The sequence below is a fragment of the Gallus gallus genome, chromosome 2 (genome assembly GCF_016699485.2).
Source record: "Gallus gallus isolate bGalGal1 chromosome 2, bGalGal1.mat.broiler.GRCg7b, whole genome shotgun sequence".
NCBI classification, from domain to species: Eukaryota; Metazoa; Chordata; class Aves; order Galliformes; family Phasianidae; genus Gallus; species Gallus gallus.
The window spans coordinates 144,787,124-144,811,644 of NC_052533.1; the positions used below are offsets into that span (position 1 = coordinate 144,787,124).

The 24,521-nt window shown below is 40.4% G+C and overlaps 1 protein-coding gene across 15 annotated transcripts in view; it reads right to left on the bottom strand.

The window, feature by feature from the left end:
• PTK2 (protein tyrosine kinase 2) overlaps positions 1-24,521 on the bottom strand; it is a 198,236-nt gene that overhangs the window by 162,482 nt on the left and 11,233 nt on the right. For 14 of the 15 annotated variants that reach the window (NM_001396554.1, NM_001396552.1, XM_046919359.1 and 11 more), the window contains exon 2: positions 21,029-21,087. Coding sequence is in view for 1 of the 15 variants with exons in the window: in XM_046919290.1 (XP_046775246.1) it covers positions 808-958 (151 nt within the window). In the remaining 14 variants the exon portion in view is untranslated. Of the gene's footprint in view, positions 1-807; positions 19,979-21,028; positions 21,088-24,521 lie in introns of those variants that run through there. The other variant, XM_046919290.1, reaches the window with a different exon arrangement.

Consider the following 24,521-nt stretch of genomic DNA (forward strand, 5'->3'; position numbering starts at 1 on the left):
AATTTTGGAGGTTAGCTCCATGACCCTGCTTACCTTTGGGTCTATCCTCTCTCTCCAGTGCATTCTCATCTTTTCTGGCTTGAACCTTTTTAAGCTTGTTCTCTGAATACGGTTTTTCATTCAATATCTAACACTGAAAACAGATTAGTGGCTTCTGGCAACATTTAATGCTTCATTCACTGAGAAGTAAACTGAGACCATGCATTTAGCTAGCTACTAAATTCACATTGCTTTTACACACTTGCAGACTTTGCAATGCAATAAGGTCACTCCTTTTTAAATACTCTTTTCCAGTCTCCCAGCTTTCCCCCATTTCTCACTCAGTGTAGCAGAGCTCACACAGCCACATTTAGCACTTCCAAAAGTGTAAGGCCGTCTCTGCAGTGCTCCTAAAACACAACACAGGCACACACACCGAGGCTGTCAGGACAGTCCCTCTGCTGCAGTACAGCTCACAGAAATGTCAGCACTTTGGGACACCTGCTGCTGGGAACGTGAGCAAACAAACTTTTCACATAGCTAGGAAAGATAAAATAGACCAAGTAAAGCTGATTTTAGTCCTGGACGGACAGCGGGATGATGATGTAGATGGCCTCAAGAGGTCATTTCCAATCACTGTTTCCTTCACAGTATATACAGATGATCAAAATAGAACAGGAAAGAAGCTGTAACAACATAAGAGGTACTACAGAACAAGGTCATTACCCAGAAGTCTTGCTAAGCAAATGAGTTACCTACATGAGGTCACTGAGAAGCAGAAAGGAATTGACCGTAAAGAAGGAATACTGTGATTACTTCTGTACTCACTGAGATCACAGCATATCCCCAGCTGGAAGGGCCCCACCAGGATCATCGAGTCCATGGTTTGGGGCAGTGCAGTCCTCACATAGGCTTTGCAGATGCAGTCCCAAACAGCCTTTTCTATGATATCCAGCACACCAAAATGCTCATCTTCCATTAAAATTGAAATTATTTTTATGAAGCTATGCGTTTATGCACTGCAGACTCTCCTCAAATGTTTTCCTGGAAATGGAGCCACAACTTCACATCCTTCTTTCCAAGAGTAACATCTCATCACTGAAAACAGGAATATTTTGCGAGCTCTGTGTTCTTACCTCACAGTAAGATGAGAACACAGCTCCGTGGCCGAGGACAGAGGCTCAGTACTTACCCAGGCTGCAGCACTGATCTCCTTCCAGAGCTGCGGTAAGGAGCTGACCACATGAAATTTCATCCTGCCCTACTGCAGCAGCAACTGACTCCAACCTAGCAGAGCCCCCTTGAAATCAGTTCAGATATTCAGTTCAGGATCTGATCCCTCATTCCAGCAAAGAATAAAGGCTTGCAGCGCACGAGGAGCCTCAGACCACAAGCTCTGGGAAGACGTGATTTTCCTATTTATTTACCAGTACTCAAGTCATTTAGGAATACAAGCTTTTAGCTTTCATGGGAATAAACCTGCACAAGGTTGCCTCAGATGCTACCTTCCCACTATTAGAGGATAGATGCTCTTCTAATCTTTAACAAAGGTGAGATCTCATTGTCACCTTTTCCCCCCCAAGAGCAATTAGAAAAAAACTCACCCTTAAAATAAACTTAGTAAATTATTCTTTGTAAATTAACTTTTGTTGAGAAGCTCAAGAATTTCTCCATGACCGATCCAGCAAAGACCTTGGAGCTTCCATTAATTCATTCTGACAGTACTCTTTCTAAGGAAAAGCCATTAAATAGCATTTATAATATGATGAAATTTCCATGCAAGATCTACAATAACCACTGGTTAATTTTTTTTCCTCTCTCTATATATAGATAGAGATATATTTTCACTTCATTGTTAGAAGTGCATACCTTATTTCTAACCTCAACTAACCTCCTTCTAATTTAGCAGTCTGCAGAGCTGAATGTTAACAGACCCTCATTATATCATTTCCCATTAAGGCAATTTTAGGTGAACATCACTACAATAGAGACCCATTTCTCTAAGCTGTTGGTCACCCTTACACACCTCAATTTCACTTTTTTTTTTTTTTTTTTTTTTACTTTTAGAAGCTTCTTTGCTTTACAGTCACCAATGCCTGATGCAGTATTCATAAGTTAATCATAACAACACTAAAAATACCAATTGCTTGCTTAGGTTGAGTTTTTAATCCCTACTGACATACTTACTCTGCATTTGCCTTAGGCACAGTAACAGGTGAATATCCACCATGAACTACTAATTTGTATCTGGTGCTGTGGGGAAGGTGGGAAGAGAGAGGACTACAGGACAGATCCCCCACCCACCAAACTTGCCAGCATTCTTTGTCACTTGACCAAATTCACTGTGCAAACCCTCACATTTTTCGTTTTCAACCCAACTTCATAGGAGATCCAGTTTGCACCACGGTCCTTTATTAATGTTGTTTAAATCCTTGTTTCAAACTGAATATCAGCAGTAAGTAACACTTTCATCTACATCCGTTGAAAAGGTTAATAAGGAAACAGCCAAGAATGAGTTGCTATCAGACCCTTCTCAAACTCTCACGTTCTGTATTACATTTTGAGGTCTGTTTTACCAGTCATTAACATCAATGCAAGCTGTTGTCTCTGAATCCCAAATACAATACAAAATTAATTATGTGTTTGTGTGACAGAATAGATCCTAAATATATTTACAGTATGATCACCATCCTATCTTGTGGTGATCTTTAATTAATATTATACAGGAGTAAAATACTGTACTACTGCAGCACAAGTGTCAGTGAAGTCGTCCTGTGCCTCAGGAACGCCATCAGTTTGTATTTATTTCCATAACTGACAAAGCAATACCTAATTAACTGTGGCATTCATCTCACTGCCCCCAGCCTTCTGTTTATACCTGCCTTCTGCTTCCCACCCACTGTGATTCAAAAACAAAAGCAATGTTTGGTCTCCTTCGTTTACAGCATCTACAGAAGCCTTTTCAAGAGTTCCAGTAACAACTTCCCTTCTCCTGCTGAAGGAAACACTCCACCTAAATCACTTGGCTTATGGCTGTTAAACACTAGTTACTGACTTCAGAAAATAATCCAAATTCTCATTAAGATGCCACGTAACCCATTTGCATTCTCCTTCACCTGACAGATGAACTCTGTGCTCAACTAGAAGAGTACCCACCTGGAAACTTTAGGTTCATTTACACAACACCCATATGATGGGATCAAGCACTCTCTCAGCAAGCTCAGAAGACACCAAGCTGAGTGGTTCACCTGATACAATAAAAGGAAAGAATGCCATCCAGAGTGACCTGGACAGGCTTGAAGAGTGGGCCCAGGAGAACCGCAGGAGGTTTAACAAGGCCAAGTGCAAGGTCTTGCACCTGAGTCTTGGCAACCCCTGCTATCAATAGAAGCTGGAGGATGAAGAGATAAGAACACAGCCCTGACAAGAAGGACCTGAGGGTACTGTTGGATGGCAAGCTAGACACAAGCCAGCAATGTGCCTCCACAGCCCAGAAAGCCAACTGCATCCTGGGCTGCATTAAAAGAAGTGTGGCCAGCAGGGTGATGGAGGTGATCCTGCCTCTCTACTCTGCACTGGTGAGGCCTCAACTGGAGTACTGTGTCCAGATGTGCAGTCCTCAGTTCAGGAGATGCATGGACCTGTTGGAGCACATCCAGAGGAGGAGCACAAGAATGATCCAAGGGATGGAACACCTCCACTGTGAAGAAGGGAGAGCTGAGGCTGTTCAGCCTGGAAAAGGCTCTAGGGAGACCTGAGAGTATCTAAAGGGTGGCTATAAGTGGACAAGACTCTTTTGCAGGGTCTGCAGGAAAAGGACATGGGGAAATGGTTTCAAACTAAAACAGGGGAAACTTAAACTGGAAATAAGAAAAGAAAGTGTTTTACAGTAAGGGTAGTGAAGCACTGGCAAAGGCTGCCCAGAGATGTGGATGCCCCATCCCTGGAGACATTCAAGGTGAAGCTGAACTTAGCTCTGTGCAATCTGACCTAACTGTAGGTGTCCCTGTTCACTGCTGGGGCGTTGGACTAGACGGCCTTTAATGATCCCTTCCAACTCAAATGATTTTATAGGGAATACAGAATCAGTATCTGAATACCCTTTTGCCTGTAGGAAAGAAAGGTGTGGATTAAAAGGCAGGAAAATGGTTTCTCAAGAGCTGTTTTCTTGCATCACAGAACAGATAACAAGTCTCCAAGCCCTTAAGTACTAGTAAGCTCTTGTGGATAGGCAAATGCCATGCCAGGGGGAGGAAACAGCAAAAGGACCTCACAGAACAAAGCAAGTTACCAAGAGCCAGCAGATGCACTTCAACATAGATGAGATGTAACACATCTAGGGAAAAAACATTCTGAGCAATACCTCAATCACACTTAGCACTTGCACTTTCTGCAATTCTGACTGCAGGAGGAAGTCCAAGCCACTGCTGACTGTTTTCTCTGAAATCATCAGCACCAAGTGCAGTAGCCATCAACAACAAAAAAGAAAAGGCTATAAAACATTGCCTGTCATTAGGAAGGGTACTGAAAACATGGTGCTTAAAGATTGCACCGTACAAAAGAAAACTAAAATAAATGCAGCACCACTGTTCATAATAAGAGTAGTAGGAGGTATGTGAAGAAACTACTGGAGATCAGCTTCAGCCGGATGAGAGCACAGCTTCTGCTACTGGAGGCACAGAAGCAGCTAGGTAGCATCAGCAAGTTCAAAGGGATACAGAGTCCAGCAGGCCAACAAGGAAAGATGAGAAGGGCTCAGCAGGGAGGCACCAGCTGGAACCTCTGATGCAATAGGTGATGCCAAGGGATACAGGGCCAGATGTGCATGCAGTATTTAAACAGCACCTTCTGTTGCTGCTGGGGCACAGTGCTGGGCTGTGGGATCACTGGTCTCAGCCAGCAGGGTCTGGCATAATCCTGTCCCCATCACAGCTCTGTGCTGATGTGGAACATCCAGAAGCTTTACAAATGACCTACAGGAATACCCTCTTCAATAGGAAGCACTGTTTTAATAGTAAGTTAGCTCCATTATAAGAATGATCTTAATATTTTAATGGTTCAGAGCAAAAGGAAACGTGCTGTGTTCTGAACAAGCCAAGGAAACTAAAACTGCTCAATATATTTAAGGAGGGACAACTGTATGCAAGCAGTGGCTCAGGTGTACCAGGAGCATCTCCAGCACTGTGATCTGTGATCATGTAATCCTGCTGGAAATCCTCTGACATTTTTATAAACCCACCAATTCAGGCCCTCAGGCAGCCTTAGGGACATCAGTAGACACACACTGTCCACATCGAGCTCTCCTGATTTGTACCACAGAGTGCCTCCTGAAAGCAATAGCCTTAGTGGAATGTTTTATTAAAAAAATACAACAACAAAAAACTGTCTTGAAATTGCTTGCTACTACTAAAGATCCCTTGTCATTTCTCATGATGGACTAGTGACATGCAGTGTTCCAACACATCACCCACATCTTCAAAAGCTGACAGGATTTTATAGCTCCTGTGCTAAAATACAAATTGCTCCTGTGTGCCAGGGTAGCTGTTTAGCGCTCTGAGTATGACGGGAACTCTAAACACACTGAGCATGAAGATGCTTCAGAATACAAAATGGAACACTTTACAGGTACAGAAATGAGCACCAAGGACACACCAAGAACAGAAGACAATCAGGACTGGGAGGATCCTCAGATAACTCCCATGGAGCTAGAAATGCTTTCTTGGTTCCCTAAGTTTAACTAGTTAAGGAAAACAGAGGAGTATTGGAACAGCATTTTGCAAGTTGCTGTTTTGTTTTGTGGTTAAGTAAGACTTAAATTCTTAGAAAGTTGGGAGTTATTTCCCTGCACGTTCCACCCCTGTAAAATCATGCTGTTTCCATGGCTATGGCCTACACACAGACTCTATTGTTACAGCAGCTTTCAGAAGCCAGAATTAAAGATTTAAGTTTTCCTTTAAGAAGACACAAAGCAAACGAAAGAATGCTGAAGAAACAATGCAACCAACACGGGCGGAAGGAAAAGCAAAAATTAAAGCAACTACTTCACATATTGTACCCAGCTAAAACAGACTGTTATGTAGTTAGTATCTGCGTGCATGTGGAGACTAACAGACTAACTTACCTTATGCATAGCAAAAAAAAAAATGGTTTGCTGATGCTAATGGGATTACTGCAAGATCTGCAAAGTTAATTTGACAGCAGCTGCAGAAGTTTTGTTCTGCAATACACAAGACGAAATTTACTTTAACAAGAATGCTGGTATATATTCAGTGTAATAATGATACTACAGATGGAGGAAGTTCTGGCTGCAGCTAGAGCTTATTCTCAAAGCAAAACCGAGCACCTCTTTACAATGAATGGGCATTTCCACAAGCATATGGCTTAGAGCATTTGCAGTTGGAAGAGCCTGTAGTCACTCTTCCAATAATACATAAATGCTTACATCCTAACAACATCTGAAATAACACAGAGGGCAACATGTTCAGCATGCAAGACAAACTTCCAAGAATCTTAGCATGACAGGCATAAGGATGGCTCCTTGAATAGAATCTTGCTGTTTCAGTACCTCTTAGCGCTTCTTACATGAACACAGACTGCAAAGCTTCAGACTACTTCATCACACCATGTTATGCCTCCAAACAAAGCATGACTCCTTCCATGATTCTATGATTGATATACATGTTTTTATATATAGGTACTTATTTTTGTTTCAATATAATTATTAATGATAATTAAAATTCTCCGAAACCAAGGTCACAAGGAACCTCTTCAAGCTTCAAGAACCATCTCAGATGAATAAATACATAATTTGTCAGAGAAGAAACTAGCTAATGTGGTCATGAGAATTAACAAGAAAAACATTATTTCCATTGGTACTCAAACATACATAACTAAGCCAAAAAGAGACAGATCCTATCTATGCATCTTAAATAGGAATTTAGGTGCAACAGAAATAAAGACAACAAATCAGGAAAAGGAGAGAGTACATTGAGCTATACTCTGTGCATTCATTTAAAACACAGAACCACTATTTTTTGCTATGCTTAATGATAGCTGCATTTACAATTGGTTTGTTCCTTCCTCTCTCCCTGCACAGGGCAGATGTGTGGGAAAGCGCTTTTCCCTGGCTTCAGCTCTGCTTCCCTGTCACCTTTTAAAGAGTTCTTCAGTTGGAAAAGAAATGGAGAACAAATTAAGACAGCAAAAAAGATGACAAGTGAGGTGGGGAGGAACTACGCGCAGGAAAAATGTTGAAAGAAAATACACACATGTACCAGGACAAAGAAAGCAATGGATGGCTGATGAAAGCTTGATTAAGGAGAAAAAAAGGGGGTGGTGGAGGAACAAGGCTGCAGACAGCAGAATTTCAGTGCACAACATGAGACAGGCTTTTTTCCCCTAATTGGTTCTGTCATGTAGCCGTCGGAGAGCAACTCGCCAAAGACGCTGTCGTTGTGTCAAAGGAAAACCCCCAACACGTCTGTTCTCAGCACAAGCATGATCAAACAGGAGCCTTAGTGGGCCTGACAGAACACACCATGTGGGCACCTTCCGTATTCCGTTTGCAGCGACTTCCAAGCGTGGCCATTACTTGCACCAGTGAAGTGAGCAAGTCAGTTTATTTCTAATACAGCAGCATCCCAAGTCTGGCACACACGATTAATGGATTCTCATATCCACAAGCCCACTAAAAGAAAAAACCTTCGGTTTAGCATCATTAAGATGCTATCAGTTCTGAAATGCAATTTAAGATCGTATTTCTCCCCTTAATCTGCTGCTTTATTTAATCAATTTAAATGCATGGTAAAAACTTAATTTAACAAAATTGAATGCATTATTTCTCTGCCTCTGGCACAGAAGAGATTAAGACCACCAGAAATACTTGCAGTAAGATTCAAGACTCATTCCATCTTGAGTGGAAGATAAACATCAGTTACACTATAAGCTCTGTATTCTGTAGACTCAATATCTGGTCTACAAAAGCTGTGGGTTTATTAGTTAACGCTGTAATTACCACCACAGCAGCTAACTCAAGGTGTGCCTCCTACACAAGCCATGACAGCAATATTTCACATCAGGTTGCATAAAAATAGTTTACACAACACAGACTCCAGACATTAGGAAGATAGAGCAGGGACAGCAAACACAACTCAATGTATACGTCCTTTCTCTGCCCCTGTTTAGGACTGGAACCTATATGGGTTGATAAATGCATACGTCGGGACTGAATGAGCTCTTGACCCAAGTCAAAGAATCAATACGGTTGGAAAAGACCTCTAAGACCATCTAGTTCAACTGTCAAGTGCTTGTCTCAGCTGAGTCTACTTACAATCCTACCTAAAAACGCATCAAAAAGGTTTGATCTCAACTAATTAGCTTATCCATAACAACATTGAAAGGCAAAATATTAGCTGCCACAGAAGAATGTATGGAGATCCACAGAAAATGATAACGAAGCTAGATGTTGCAGGAGATGCCTACCATGCAGCTCTGGTGGTGAGACTTGAGCAGGTTCTCCAAAAAGTAGCTCCCATCATCCCAGCACCGAGGCTGCAGCATGACAGTACTGTCCATAGCACTAAGTGAACACTTCTGCCTTCAGAGCTGCCAAAGCAATTCTCCTCACAAATAATTAACACACCAATCCAGAGGGCATCAGCAGGGAAAGGAATCCTGACCAAGTACTGTTCACAAAGGGTGCATTTCTTCCTTAGCTAAAAAAAAAAATCACTGTATTCCCTAAACAACTCCGACTTAGCTTCTAGTGGGAGCTACTGAAATATTGAAGAATATTACAGGTCTGTTTAAAGTTGATTTTAAGTCTACCATCATTTTCTATCTAATGATTTCATAATCTATGATTCCATAGAAAAAAATGTTTGTATGGAATAAAATATATTGAGTATTCAAAACATTCCACCTAAAATCCTAATTAGATAAGGAGACTTGGTACAACCATGTGGATGCTGGTCACACTGAACCATGTTTTCTGTACAAAGACAAGAACTTAAGACCACAAAGAAGCGTACAGAAGACACATACTTTCTCCTAAGAACTGAGTGCTGCAAGGTAACCTCTTGTCCAATTTCTCTACCTACCACAACAGAAGTGCACACCTTCCAAACTACAATAAACTTTTTCAGGAGTATTCCCTAAACAGCTTTTCCTTTCTCCCATGCCCAGTGAATGAACAGAGAAGATAGCAAGAAAGCTATCCAGATTTCTCTGCTCCTTACCCAGATTCATCAGTCAGCTGCCACCAAACCTCACAGTGGCAACAATGAAGAATTAAAGTTGGTCACAACGATTATGAAGAACAAAACTGACAGCTATTTCACACACTTTTACCCTTAGCAACACTATCAGAAAAAGTGGGGGTTTATTGCATCATAATCTAGTTTTTAAATTGTCATGTATGAAATGCCATTTATGCAGAAGACATTGTAAGATACCTCCTGTCCGTAAGAAGTGCAGGGTGCATATGCAGTATTCATTAAAAATTAAAATTCAGGAAATACTGAAGGAACACTGAGTACATCAAGATCTCTGCTCCTCACCCTTCCTTCTCTGACATCCGTGGAGACGGTATCCAAAAAATCATTCTCAAGAAAGTCACTGCAGTTCAAGCTTCAGACATAAATGAGAAAGAAAATGGTTTAAGGTGCAAATCATGAACCGTAATTGCCTAGTAATTATTACCACCAAAAAAAGACCCATTTTCAGTGTAAACTGTTTCAAGCTAGTCAATTTCAGAACAAGCATGAACTCCAATTTGCCAAAATATGCTAAACTGTTCTGGCATAGAGCCAACCAGTTACTGCATGAAGAGAGGGGTATTTCAGGAACTTCAGCAGCATACACCTGCTGCTGATATGCAGAAGAGATAACTGAAGAACTACAGTACATCCTTATTCTACTGTCAGCTCAGGTAGAGTTAATATTTCATCATTCTGCAAATTAAGCATTTTTGACAGCACAAAGCAATCGCAAGCTGCAAACACTAACAACACGTCACTGAACTTCAGCTGAAATAATTTCTACTTTGTCTGTTGCAGCACATAAGGAAAAAAAAAAGTGAAGTTTTTAATAATAGGACATTGAAAGCTAGAGCAAACCAGAGGCAGCTCAGAACAAAAGCATTATTCTCAGTCTAAACGGCAGGGCTGTTAACTCTGCTGCCAAATGAATGCAGGTTAAGGACAGTCCATCTACCTCCTTTCTTCCAGTACCTGAGCCACAGAGCAGCAACAGAAGTCAGAAGACCAGAATTATGGCATCTCCCCCAGAGGACCAATTCTCCATTCAGCAGTCTCACACCTCGAGCTGGTGCTGCTGGAAGCACAGTCCTAAGAATTTCTCTGAAAATTGTTCTAAAAACAGCAGCTCCAGAAATCAATTAATTCCTCCCTCTATCCCACTGAGCACATCATCCTTTAAGTGTCTGGAGTGGCTCAGGTGAGAGTGCCTACATCTAGCTGTGTAAGCCCCATTCCATTACTGTTTTGTTGGTTTTTTGTTTTTTTTTTTTAATAACACTGCATCCAACAGCTGTCAAGACCACTTTAATTCTTTTTTAATAGTGGGAAAAAAGGAACATCTGAAAAAAAACCCTTCAAATGTAAAAAGCGTGATGTAAATGAAAGGCACGGCATGGTGCTTAATAGCCAAGGCCACAACAGCTTCCAACACAATTTTACCTACTAAAAATTATTAATTCATAACTGCATTGTGATGAAAATTAAGAGAAGCTGCACTGAATAGATTAATAAAGCTTCAGTGGAGAAGAGAAGGCTCTGGTGAGACCTTACTGCAGCCTTTCAGTACACGTAGAAAGTCTGTCTCCATCTTTTGGAGATGCACTAATAGGATGAGGGAGAACAGTTTTAAGCTGGAAGAGGGGAGATTTAGATGAGATATAAGGAAAAAATTCTTCGCTCATAGGGTGGTGAGGAACTGTAACAAGTTGCCCAGACAAGCTGTGGATGCCCCACTCCTGGGGGCATTCAAGGCCAGGCTGAGCAGGGCTTTAAGCAGCCCAGTCTAGTGAGACATCCCCCTCCCTTGTAGCAGGGGGAATTACATGACCTTTAAGATCCCTTCCACTCCAAATCCTTCTATGATTCTATAACAAATACCAATAATACAAATACAAATAATAACAAAACAAAGTTTTCCAGCTGGTTCCAAGTTTCAGAAGTACCCATTTGGCATCACCCACACCTGCATGCTTAGGGGCCAGGTACCAGCCTGAAATCAGCAGCTCTACTCAACTGTGTTTTCGAGCTTCTGCCACGGTGCTGAACTTGCTAAGAACCAGTTAATGTTCAAAACCTATGTGGAAGAGGGTAGCACAGAGGAGATATACAGCATAACCCTAATTATTTAGGGGAAATGCAATGCCAGGGGTGGTACAGATCTTGACTTCTTATTTTTCATGGTTTCAATTTGTCCAAGTGAGTTTCTGCATAGAGGGGGACATCACCTGGTCCATGCTACCTCTTACAAAAGAAAAGTCTTATCCCAATGGTGAATGTTCACAATCTACTAGCTTAAAGTCAGAAAACACAATATCAAAACAAATCAACGAGAAAAACACTAAGAACAACAACCCTCAGCTTTTTCCAGCAGGCTTTTCTAATGAACATATCTTCCAATCTACATGTAGACAGTAAGTATTGTCAATAGCCTCAGTAATTACATAGAAGTCTAAAATCCAAAGTCTACAAAATAGTTAGACGCTATTCTAAAAATACTAAGTGCCTTTTTGAGGCAATGCAGGCAGCAGTGAGTTACTGTGACTCATTCAGAGGCCTTGTTCCAAAGCACTAAGATGAATACAAGAATACCTTTTATCTGTCTGACCTGCATCCAGCACATCTATTTCTGAAAAGTTTAAAGAACATTATCTTGTTTGGCTTTTCAAGTTAATAGTAAGAACAAGATTCCAGCTCTCCCATCTCTTTCCCAAAGTACAAAAACACCAAGCCAGACTAAGAAACTAAGGACTTTATCTCTGTTGTATTTAGGCTTCTAAGATTTATACTCTGCAGGACTTCACTCCCTATTTCCCTCCCCAGCCTTCATCTCAAACCCTAAAACTACAGCCATTCAAAATGCAAATGTGTTGCTTTTGCAGTTGGAGGTACAGCACAGGTTCTGCCACAAAATGGTTTCTATGCTTTGTGTTCCTTCCACATGTCACTAATGGACATCTTGTCTCCTTATACATCACCAGTCAGGTTGGTAGAGGCACTGTGTCTGATGCCCTAAGGCCATGGTAAATGTGGAGCTTCCACGTTTTTCCCATGCAAGTAACACTACCGTCACATTAGAAAGCTGGTTAATAGTAACTTATTTCTTACTTACTCCTTTTTTCCTCTTCATATTTGCACTAAGCCATTCAACAAGTAACGTGTATTGCAAATGAGCTAGTCTCATGTCAGCAGAGTTGGTTTAACATGTGAACCACATATACAGAACATACAGCAGTAATGCAGATGTCTGGCTTTCTGAACCACCACAGCATATTAAAGCGTGGAATTTAAGATTAATTATCCATAATTCAGACATGCTTTTCATTTAGAAACACCAACGTATAAAATCAATACTTAATTTACAGTCAGTGTAGGAGTTAAGAATGTAAGAAATTAACCACCCCATCCCCAGCTGCCTCACTCCTCCAAACTTCGACACTGCTGAAATTTGAGAGCTCTCAGGCAAACCTGAACATGTCCTTGCTTCAAAACATGTTTTAGGCAATTTAGTAAGAAGTAACAGTAAGAATTACCACGATTTCAAGAATAGATTGCATATGACCTCATCAGACCAGCAATAAATAAAATATGGATGCTGCAGAGGTCAAAACCAAGATGATGCAAAATCAGATTTGCTGAAGTCCTCCCCTGCTCTCATTTGACTGAGAAAAAAATTAAGTTCTGCTATACACAAAAACAACAATCTTCTGTTCAGATTCCAGAGCCTTCTGTAACTTTCATGAGAGCAAAAACTCCAGAGCTGAGGCCAAGATTTGGGCCAACTCTGTAAACTCCTTTTCAAGTGTCCCTCAATTCCCATGAATTTCCTCTTGAAGAGCCATTTTGAAGGGGAAGAAAAGTTTACCTTGATGTAACACATTTGAAGTCAACTCCACTCAACTCAGCAAAATAATATAGAAATTATTTTTCCCCAACGATTTAAAAAGTTCAGAAGCAAGCTTAATAATTAAACATAATGTCTTTAAAAATGCAAAACAGGTGAGGAACTAGAAGTACATACTAGATATGTACTTCATAACAGATGAGCGTTCCAGTCGACTGAGCCTTCCCCTCCCCTCCTTAACATTTCTTCCTTTTGCCCACTACCTAATCACAGAATGGTTTGGGTTGGAAGGGAACTCAAGGATCATCAAATTCCAACCCCCTAAGAATCAGGGGACACAAAGTTTGCAAAGAAAGTGTTAGATTCTCAAAGCATAACTCCAAGTCAGTATCTGTGCTGTTTCAGCTACTTTTCTTAAGTCTACTGTGCTCCACTGAATGTAGCTATCACAGATTTTCTTTGCGTGACAATACCTTCAAGTGGGAGTTTTAGAAAAGCAAAACCAATATCTTCTGATCCAAATTACTCATGTTGATGGAATACAGTTATGGCAGCAGCATTCTACGCAGGTTTGTCTGCTGTCATCACTATGGATATAGATACCATCAGCACATTAAGCAATGTAACTTACTGGTTTTGTAATGTCCTTCTTTTACCTTTCCAGAAGAAGAGCAGTGTTTACTTTATGTTTCCAAGGTAAAGTATTGGTTATCAAAAGTCATGTCAAAAATATGAATTCCCTGTATTACCATCAGGATTCTGTCATTTTTCTGTCTCTGGGACTCTGGATTTAGCATCAAGCTCTCTTCCTTAGAGAAGTAGAACAGTTACTGGTACAGACTCTCACACATTTCCACACACCCCACATTAAAAATAATAAAAGCAAATCTTCCAGGTAGCTTTGGTTTGGCATCTCTTCACACATTATTAACAGGAAACCTCTGAAGCCCAGATCCTTTCCATCCCACTGTCCCCCAGACATCCAAATCTTCATTGACTACTTATACACATACAAGATCTCCAGAAGAAAGCAGGACTCTTAGTAAAGCAAGCCTCCCCCAGAAATACTCAGAGGTCACTCTGTTTAAAGACTTCATCTTTTAGGGTCACATCTGTTTAATATTTAGCACAGAGCCAGAAGCACGAGGACTCGGGCTGGATACAAACAGATCCTGCGCTCCGGAATGAGCTGCCTGGAGAAGAACATAAAACTGGGAATGGTTCAAAGCAAAGCACATACAAGCTTCTGGCCATGAAAGGGCACAAATCCACTCTGACTGGCAGAACCACAGGCACGCAAACCTGCAAAATGAAAAGCTACTCTGTCAAATTTTATTCTTGTACACAGACTGGTATTCAGCTGATAGGATAAAAAGACTGACTTGCTATACTGCTCTCATCAACCAAGGATCAGGTTGCAATAAGAAACAGATCAGTCCTTGACAGAGACTTGCTTCTTACCTATCAAGTCTTATAGGTCAAGACTTGTTTTAAGAGAAATTACTCCTCAGATGGAGCTTAACCCCAGTGAATTAACGTATTTACTTCCTTTCTTCAAATTCAGTGTTTAACGTATCAAATAATTAACACACAGCCTCTAACACCATGCAAAAAGGAGGTGCAAGTTCAGATCCTGTTTGCTTTCCAAAGACAAAAGTTACTATGCAGAGGTTTGTAGGGTACGCTCCTCACTATAAGAGTTCAACTCTAATTTGTATGAAGATGATTTATAAGAGTCAGCGTTCATTAAAGGCGGATGAGTACAACTTGAATTGTTCTGCTTAAAATAACTATGATACAATACCATTCAGACTCCCAGTAATGTTGCTATTGACAAAACAACATCAGGAGACTGCTAGAAACTAAAGGAAGTCAAAATACAAAAGATGTTAGTATTATCAGAAAAAGCCCACCATCGCTTTTGGACATTTATCTTGCAGAGATCATTGAAGAATAAGAGAGTAAGCTGAAAGGAAAAATCTCCATGGCCACAGCTATCCTAATTTCTTTGGACCTTGACACCTACTGAGACACTGCCAGGCTTTTATCATCCTATCCTGAAAGTTAAACCGACCAGCCTGATCCTGAAAGAGGGAAATGATGACACTACCACCTGCTTATAATAAACACAAATATAATCTGGAACACCAAACTTGGAGTCCTGCTGACAACCATGACTTTTTAAGTGCCCTTTTCCTTTCCACATGCCTAATACTATTATACTAAAATAAGACATGACCTTTTTATTTTAAATAGGAATCTGAGTTAGGGATTTAAAGATCGCACCTTTCACAATACAGCTGTGAGCTGTGGCAGTACACTTTCACACATGTTGAAGAGCAGCATTTTCGTGGTGCCTTTTAGTGGTGCCTACTGAGATTAAGTTTTGTTAGGCAAACCCCTTTAGAGGGCTCTTTACCATTGGGATATCTAGTTTAACGCAATCATTTACAGGTACAGTTATAGACTGTTATTTGCCTCCTCGTGCCCTCTTATAGTTTTTAAGAAAGAAACAATGCCCAAGCTGCATTTATCTATAATCTTACCTAGGGAATTTGAGCTATCCGCTCTACATCTTGTCACAGAAGCAAGCTCTCTTTCACAGCTTCCAGTGAGAAGGAAGCTAAGGAACCCACATGACTTCTGACAGTCACCTATTCTATACACGAGACAGCGGTAATCCTGACTAGCACACAAAATTATGAAAAGCAATTTCTACTACTGTAAATAGATTTCATGAAATTAATTCAAGCATGTGAAAACACAGCACCATTTCCATAACATTGTGGACAACACTTCTACTCCAAATTGGCCCCAAACTCCACTGTGTAGTTGGAACATTTTAAATGGAAGTAGTTGGCAGCACAAACACAGCGAGCAGAAGAAAGCTTTTTGTAAGTATAGTCTGCTCAGCTACAAGATTAGCAAGCAAACAAAGCATTTCATTTCAAAACAGCTCGAAGCTAAAAAACAATGATATATAAGGAAGAATTACGAAACCCGAGGTTCCAAAGAACAGAGAGAATAAGCAAGACAAGTTATCTATAAGCATCTGGACATAAAGGTTAGGTTGATTTGAAAGTATTTCTACACACTGTTCACCTATATCTGTTCTTGTGTCCTCTAGGCAGATGAGTAGGAAAGAAGCATTAGGAACAGCTGGTACAACTTTCTCATACGATTTTCCACCAGTTTTACACCTAGGTAGGAGTAGCCAAGCACACACATGCAATTAATGGCAAGACACTTTCAGGATTTTGTGACTTGTCAGTATGGTTTTGCGTCCATTGGTTTTCCTCTCCTTTTATTTAGTAGGTGAAGTCTGTAGCATGAGGGCATTCATTACCACTCAAGGTACAACTCAAGATAAAAAAAAGCCAGTAACAAAAATCATCAGAAAAGATAACAGGAAGGTTTACAGGTAAAAACAGGTATTTTCAAGCCTTGGAAAGATTATGGTCTGGTTTGAATTTTGGTCTTTTTGATGCTCTGCAGAAATCCCCTTCAAGCATTTTGTTTACGAGAATCCAGCTAACACACATCAACATGCACTCAGAGGCTGATTCTGAGTTGATCTGCTATGTGTCCAAAATTTGGATACTCTGGAAGGTTAAAGCACACTGCTTAGCAATATGAAGTGCATAATCATTGTGTTTTTTTTTTTTCTGTGTAAGAATGGGCTGAGGGAACAAATCAGAATATCAGCAGCTTTCTTTGACCAGTGTTACAGAGCCTTGTGCACTTCCTGCAGCAATTAACAGGCACTACAGGTTCTAATCCAGTAAGCAAAACTCAGCCAAGGACAATTGTACCTTACTAGCTAGGTAAGTGAAGTGCTCTCACAGAAATAGAGCTACAGCAAACCTGACTGCAAACATAACTTTGCAGCTGTAAGAGCAGTATGTCTATTTTTAGAGAAGTGAAAAATACAGTAGGAGGGAGGAGCAGAACAACCATAAGGAACCAGAATTAATTTGCCTTTTAAAACAATGAAGGTGGATGCAACCCACGTTATTACAAGTACAAATAAGGGCCTATCACCATAACAGCTAAGCACCACAGGCATGACTCTGGAAAACATGTGTAGGCATGCTGCACTTGAAATACTCTTCTTGATTTAAGCAGGTCAACACAGTGATTCCAACAGGTATGTACTTGCAGCACTGGGATGATGAGAAAATTAGTTGCCCCAAGACATGAAGAATCATTTTCTATATGAAAAGGTCTCAGTATTTCTGAGCTGAAATGGGTGTTTAACTGAGTCAGCAATTCAGAAATCTGCAATTCTCAAATTTAAGCAGGCTGGAAATTTTAACAGCAGCATTACACGGTTATCCTTGGCACTGTAGGATACAATCCTACAGCTCCATCCAAACTGTACTGCAAAGGAATACAACTTACAGATCCACAAGCATTACTTACTGCTTTATACTTCCCTACTTACATTTACCAGAAGGGCTATCAGTAAAACAATTTGTTTTGGTGTACAGAAACCTTCTGGCACCTCCAGGGGGAAGATATGAATTTCTGCTTCATTCTGCCTCCTTTACATATTCCCAGACAATCCAGACAGGCTGTATTAAACTCCACTGAGGGTTGAGACAACTAAGGAGAAAGCACTTAAATTTATTTCCTCCCAGCCCACTTACTTCTATGTATATAAAAAAAAAAACCCACAATTGCTCTGGGGGCAACCTCATGAACAACAGCTATCCTGAGCAAAGGCCAGCACAGAGAGCTCAGGAAGGCATTAAGCATCACATGGCATAGATTGTGTTTGTTTAATTCAAGTTCATTGCTTTTAAAACTGCGCATAATGAATGCTGTGGTGACATCTGCCAATACAGATAGAGCACAGCAGGAACCCAGCCAGAGAGAAGAGCACATTCTGCAATGAACCGCCCATGAACAAACTCACTCTTGTGAGCCCAGCCTGCCTGGAAGAGTTTACCATAAGCTTGGTTGAAAAATAAATCTCCAATGTCCTGGAAGTCCGGAAGAATAAACCAGATACAAATCCAGCAAAATCCCACTTCCAGAAGCCAGGAGGAGCTATAGGCACACCAGTGCTATTGGCTTGAAGCAAACACTTCTTTCTGCAAGAAATAAAAATCCTAATTCATTGATCTGACAGTTTTTGAATGAGCAATGTGTTCAGTACAACAAGGCTGCATGTCAGACACTGGTTTGATTCCAATTAAAATAAAAATAAAACCAGGATGTTGCAAAGCAGTCGATATCACCAGTAGGGATATAAATAGGAGAACAGTTTTTTTGGGGGTATAGCTTCATGGGTGGAAGTGCTAGCTCCACCTACTGCCCGTGGTGTCCCTCTTTACACACACAACGCATGCCCATACCATTACCTACAGAAGCCCTGCACCAATTCCGTGCAGGGAGTCAGTAACAGTCACAAAGCTCAATGATTGCTCATGATCCCACCTTACTGATACATGTATTCTGCATTTGTTAATAAATAGTGAGAGTAAATATTCAGCATCAGGGAGAAGACAAAGAATACTTTATGAACTGAAGCAATCAGAGTCATCTACGCATTCAGGGTTGCTGAATGATGTTAACAGAGTCATTTAGTTAAGCTTTGCACAATCAACCATGTGTTTCTCTTTCATGGACACATGCCTTGATACCCTGGGGGTTAAATACAGAACTGCCAAGTACTTTCAGGTGCTATTCAAATCAGTGAGAGATTTGCTTTGAATGCAGTGTTTTAAGTGCTACAACAAGAAAATGGCACATGTGAGTAGGGATCTGAAATATAATCATTTGATCCTAAATTCTGTGATTCATCCGCTAGAGATACAAATATTAATGTAGGATAAAATGGTAAAGCAGACACTACCTGCAAACTCAACAGGAAAAATCTGTTCTGCCAGAGAAGGGCTAGAAGAGTGCAGTGAATAGAGACATGTTTTTGGTACCCAGTGAGTTACCGGTTTTGTGGAACAAAATGTGTGATTGTGTAATGAAAAGACCACTGTGGTACACATAAGAGCTTAAATTCTGGCAATTTGAATATATAATTTACAATAATGGTCTCTTAACACAGCAAGAGGCTCAGCACATTTTTTTCCCCATTTCCACTGGAACTGTCATTCTGGTATTTGCATACATAATATCAATCAGAGTAAGCAGTGCTAATCTTTTCCTCCTAACAAATCCCCAGCCAAAAAATAATCCACGTTTCAGCATTAACCTGTCAAATAGGAAGTTCTTGCAATTTGCATTTAATGTACTTTGCTGTTCCTTCTTACCCTTGCCGCTTTTATTTCAAAACCTTGTTATTCACAGGCTGCTTTTCCATAACGTCTTATCTAGGAAGGCACTGCAACTTATTTACCTAACAAACCCATCAATACTCCGCTGTCATGCTTGTACCAGGATATGACTCACTTCAGCCTTTTACAAACTATGTATTCCAAAGACCAAACAAACTCAGCTCACAAAACATACAAGTGTGCTTTATGCCTATGACATCACCAGTAGTAGCTGTTCCTTTTAAAAGGTCAAACCAAAAGAGGAAGTGTAAAAAACCTGAAACCACAGGTTTTCTCCCCCCTCCCCTTTGTTTACCATACATCCATTTACCATATATCAACATTCCTTGTGAGAAAAGCTAAAGTACCTTCTCTGTTATTCCATCTGAAACATAATTCACTGTAACACGTGAGACAACAAATTTTGGTCTTAACTGATAAAAATACCCGTAATGATGCTTTTTGTTCTAACAAAAGTACTTCACATTTCTCCAGTTCAGTTGACAAAACCAAAGACAATTGCTTTTTAAGGCATTCAGTTCATTCCTTGGAGTGGTGAAAGGTCTATTTTCCCCAAGGATTTCCATCTACTACTTGTTCAGCACATACCAACAGCACCCCAAACCAGAAAAAGGGAAGAAATGAATTAGAAAGTAGAAGTAATTACTATAAAACTGAAAATTTAAGAAAGGCCAACATCTAGAGCACGCATGGAATAAGAAATTATGGAAAAAAGACACCTGGCCCTACAAATGTAGGCAGTCATAGGCATTAAGTGACCCTTTGTTGACTCCTGAAGGTGAAAATACAGACAGGTCCCATCAAGCTTTTCATTTCAATGCACCAAAGCTGAACTGCCACATAACAAGCTGAAATCCCACTGGGGATCCAGTCCTTGCACAACGCAAGCAGCCACATCTGCTGTTACCAAGCGTATTACAACCCAGGCAAGAAGAATATTAACCTAAAGCAGGTGATGAAAAAGTTTTAAGTAAGGTTCTCCTTACCAGCAAGCTCCATGCAGAAGTACCATTGAAGAGGAAAGAGATTCATGCTGTTACATGTTAAAGGCAAAGCCATAGAGAAAAATACCATGTAACACATGCTCACATACCAGCAGCCAGTGACAATGTGGGAAAAGTAAGGAAAGTCAGAACAATGAAATAAAAATGGATCCAACAAGTACTTCTAGCTACACTTAAGTGCAAAAACATCCCGAATATCCACATATGTCAGCAGCAGTAGAAGTGGGCATCAGAGAAACCCCAAATACACTGAGTGATAAGCTTCAAGTTTGCAAATATAACCATTCACTCTGGGAGAGAGAAGTCCCAAGGAATCACAAAAACAACCAAAATCAGAGTCCTGCAATACAAAGAATACTGTGATTACCCAACTTCCCTACTCCTGCGTGCAGCTTAAGGTCAGGCCCCCCTACAGCAAAAACTTTGCGTAAGGCAAACTGCATGTACAAGAAGAACTCAAAGACAGAGAACCACTAACAGTTTGCCCCAAGATGTCAGTCTGGTCAGCAAGTGTCCAGCTCTGTAATTTTGGTAGGTGAGAAGACACCTTTCAAGTTTCTCTTGTGCACAAAATAAATACACAATCAGTACAGACCATTCTACTCAGAACAGAACCCTGTAAGGAAAGGAGAATATTGCTGTACTACCTACCTTAAGTAGACTTTCCAGCTCTCAGCAGTAGGTGCTTGATATAAGACGAAACATGAAATCTGAAATGAATATTTAGAACAGATTAGGTTATTCTCTTAACGTTAAAGTAGTCAAATATTAAACATAAATAAAACACAAACAACTGATTTCCATTATATGAAGATAACAATCTTCCAATGGAATGAATGGCAACAGATACCCCAGCTTACAAGTCAGTCAGCTAAAAGACCCCAGAAAAGGAGCAGTAGAAGCCAGGGGGCTTACATATGAACTGAAAATAGACACTTCAAAGCAAGCTGCCATCAGTTTTGTAGGTCTTGTGAGCATGAATTAAAAAAAGGCAGAGGAAGCCTTAAAGGATTCTGAAATGAACTTTAAATACAGCTTCCATTTAATGGCAGAAGCAGTTCAGAGAACGCTGAAAATCCTGATGAGTGGTCCAAAACATTAGCAGCAGCCAGACCTAGAATTAAAAAGAGTGCTTCCCTAAAGAAAAAAAAAAAACACAGAAAAACCACCAGAAAACAAGTGTGTATAGCAGGAACCAGTGAAAAGCATTTATTTCCTCAGGGTATGTGCATCACAGGACATTCAAGCCAGTAGAACAAATGCATACAAATATAGCTCAAAATACAGACGTAAGACTGTCCAAAAAGAGGTTTACATTTGTTTGTTTTTGACTTAAAGGAACTGACCAAATTGAAAGGACACAGAGTTGAATAAACTAGCAAAAGAGCAAAAAAAAACTTTGTTTTTTGGCTTTTTTGCCTTTTGAACATATGCTCCAGGGATGAAGGCGGAACTAAGCAGAGAGAAATCACATTTTACAGAGCTGTTTCTGAGCCTTTATTCACATTAGCTGCTTCTCCCACACACAAAGGCCACTGGAAGATTTCCATGAGAACTGAATTTGACGAGGTAAACTCATGCCAAAAATCAGTAATACCAAAAGGAACTGTGCCAAGTAGCTTAGTTTTGTTCAGGTAAGGAAAAAAAAAACAACCAGAATGAACCCCCTTTTAGTACTGATCTATGTTATAACAAGGGGGAATGGTCTTAAAGTGAGACAGGGGAGGTTTAGCTTAGATATTAGTAGGAAGTTTTTCACACAGAGGGTGGTGACACACGAGAACAGGTTGCCCAAGGAGGTTGTGGATGCCCCATCCGTGGAGGCATTCAAGGCCAGGCTGGATGTGGCTCTGGGCAGCCTGATCTGGTGGTTGGTGACCCTGCACATAGCAGGGGGGCTGCAACTAGATGATCATTGTGGTCCTTTTCAACCCAAGCCATTCCATGATTCCGTGATAAACAGAAAATCAAAACACCTGCAATTTCTACATGACCAACAAAAATGCAGATGTTTGAATGCAAGTGAAGTAATGGAACATGATACACACTGCCTTCTCCTTGCACCATTCATACACTAGCAGCACACACGGATTGCTTTGCAGAACTTAGGCTGAATTTTAACCTTTCATTACGAAGCTGTTGTACCCATGTTAAAAATTAACCAAGCAACTTCCCTACAGGAATAAGGAATACAGCCGGATTGGTGTATGATATGACAGCATAATGCCCACATGCTGCAGAGCAAAGTCCATCGAATACATCTCAGATTTCCTGTTTCTAATGCACAACTCCACCACATTAAAAACCATCCTGATCTAGCAAGAGGGTCCCAGCAGCCAGCTGACCTATCATCTCCATCAGCCTGAGCAGCAAATGACAGCTTTCCCCAGAACACTGTTGGGGAATCAGTCATTATTTGGGACAACGTGTGAGAACACCAACGATTAATACAATGGGAATGACATCGTGGCGAGTTGTTAAATCCTTTATGAAAAGGGCAATTCCTCAAGAGACTGTTTGACAGATTGAGAAATTCACACAGTTATTGATTTATTTAAAGGAACACTTTCTTTGATATGGCAAAAGCTACTTTCAGCTTCCAGGGCTGGCAGTAATGACCTCCACTCAGGGAAATTACGTCAGCGGTACCCTTAAAGCATTTGTTAAAATAATAGCATGTCACAGCTGTGGGAGCTCCTCACACATAACAAAAGAGCTCCAAACAAGTACTAGAGCAATATTATTTTAATTGTTTAGACATCAATAATGCAAACACTTAGGAGCAGAATAGATTTTCCACTAGTTATCCTACTGATTTTCTATATAACTACCCATGTGTGTAAAATGCAGCACACAAACACCGTACTGATTTGATGTTGTAGAGCATCTCTAGAACACAGATAAAAAGCCCTTTGCTTTACCACCAACTGTGAAGAGCATGAGGCAGTCAGAGATGATTCCAACACAGGATTACTTCACCTCCCCTACACTGAGAGCAACTCCCAAGCATATACCCCAAGATTTGTCTTCGTGGGTCGCTATTGCTTACTGGTTGACTTTGGGACACAAGAGGTGACAACAAGTCTTGTGTGCTCAATTGAGCTTTGACCAGCTGCAACCTATTGAAAAAACACATCAATTAGTCCCATTACAATTGGGATAAGCACTGAAAACTTCTAAACTGGTCATAGGAAGATCTGACGTACAAAGTGGTTTGGGTTAATCAAAATAGCGTGCATTTACACATTTTCTTAAAAGTTGAAATGGTTTCTTCAAATCAAAATGCAGCACATTTATTTCCCTGTGCTTTTGAAAAGATAACCTTCCACAGCTTTTGAAATTTCTTTACCTTTCTCCAAAAAGGAGAAACTTTCTATGAACTGACAATACTTAAATGTTAAGTTTAATACACCTTTTTTTTCTGGTGGAAAAAATTATTCCTTTTTATACTTTTCCCAACTAGCTGAGAGTGTTCCATTTCCTCTGCTGTTATCTGTCTGATCTTTTTTTTCCTTTTTTAAACTCACTTTTATCTATGACTGTTTTATTTGCCTCTTTAAAAGCACTCCTAATTCTACCTACTTCTTTAATTAAAAGATAAGAGCATCTTACCTGGAGATCTAAACCTCCAAGTACACTGCCTGAAACTGGTTTTTGACTGCCAGCCCCTTCCTCCTGTTAGAGACTGTCAGCACAGACCTTTCAAGACAAACCAGTGACAAGTATCCAAGAAAACAAACACTAAATATATTTTAGGCACAGAACATTCTCAGCTTCCTTGTATTTAGTGCTTAAACACTCTTTGATTACATTCTTGAAGGACATTTACTCTCACTGCTCTTCTCCGATCTCTCCATTCCTTTCTTTTTCACAAATTCCCCTCTCCCTCTGATCCCCAACACCACTTCCATATAACAGATTAATCACCTCAAGCCTTACAAAGCCAAAGCTGGACCATTGCAGTCCAATAACCAGTTTCATTCACCTCTCCATTCTATCTTTGATCTGCCAAGTAGAGCAACTTCTGCCACCGTGCCAGATTTTTATCCTTATACACATATAGAAATGCCCATTTAGCACTACAGAAAGTTATAAGACACCTCCATAAACAGGAGAGGAAAGATTTAAGGAACAATGCCAGTGC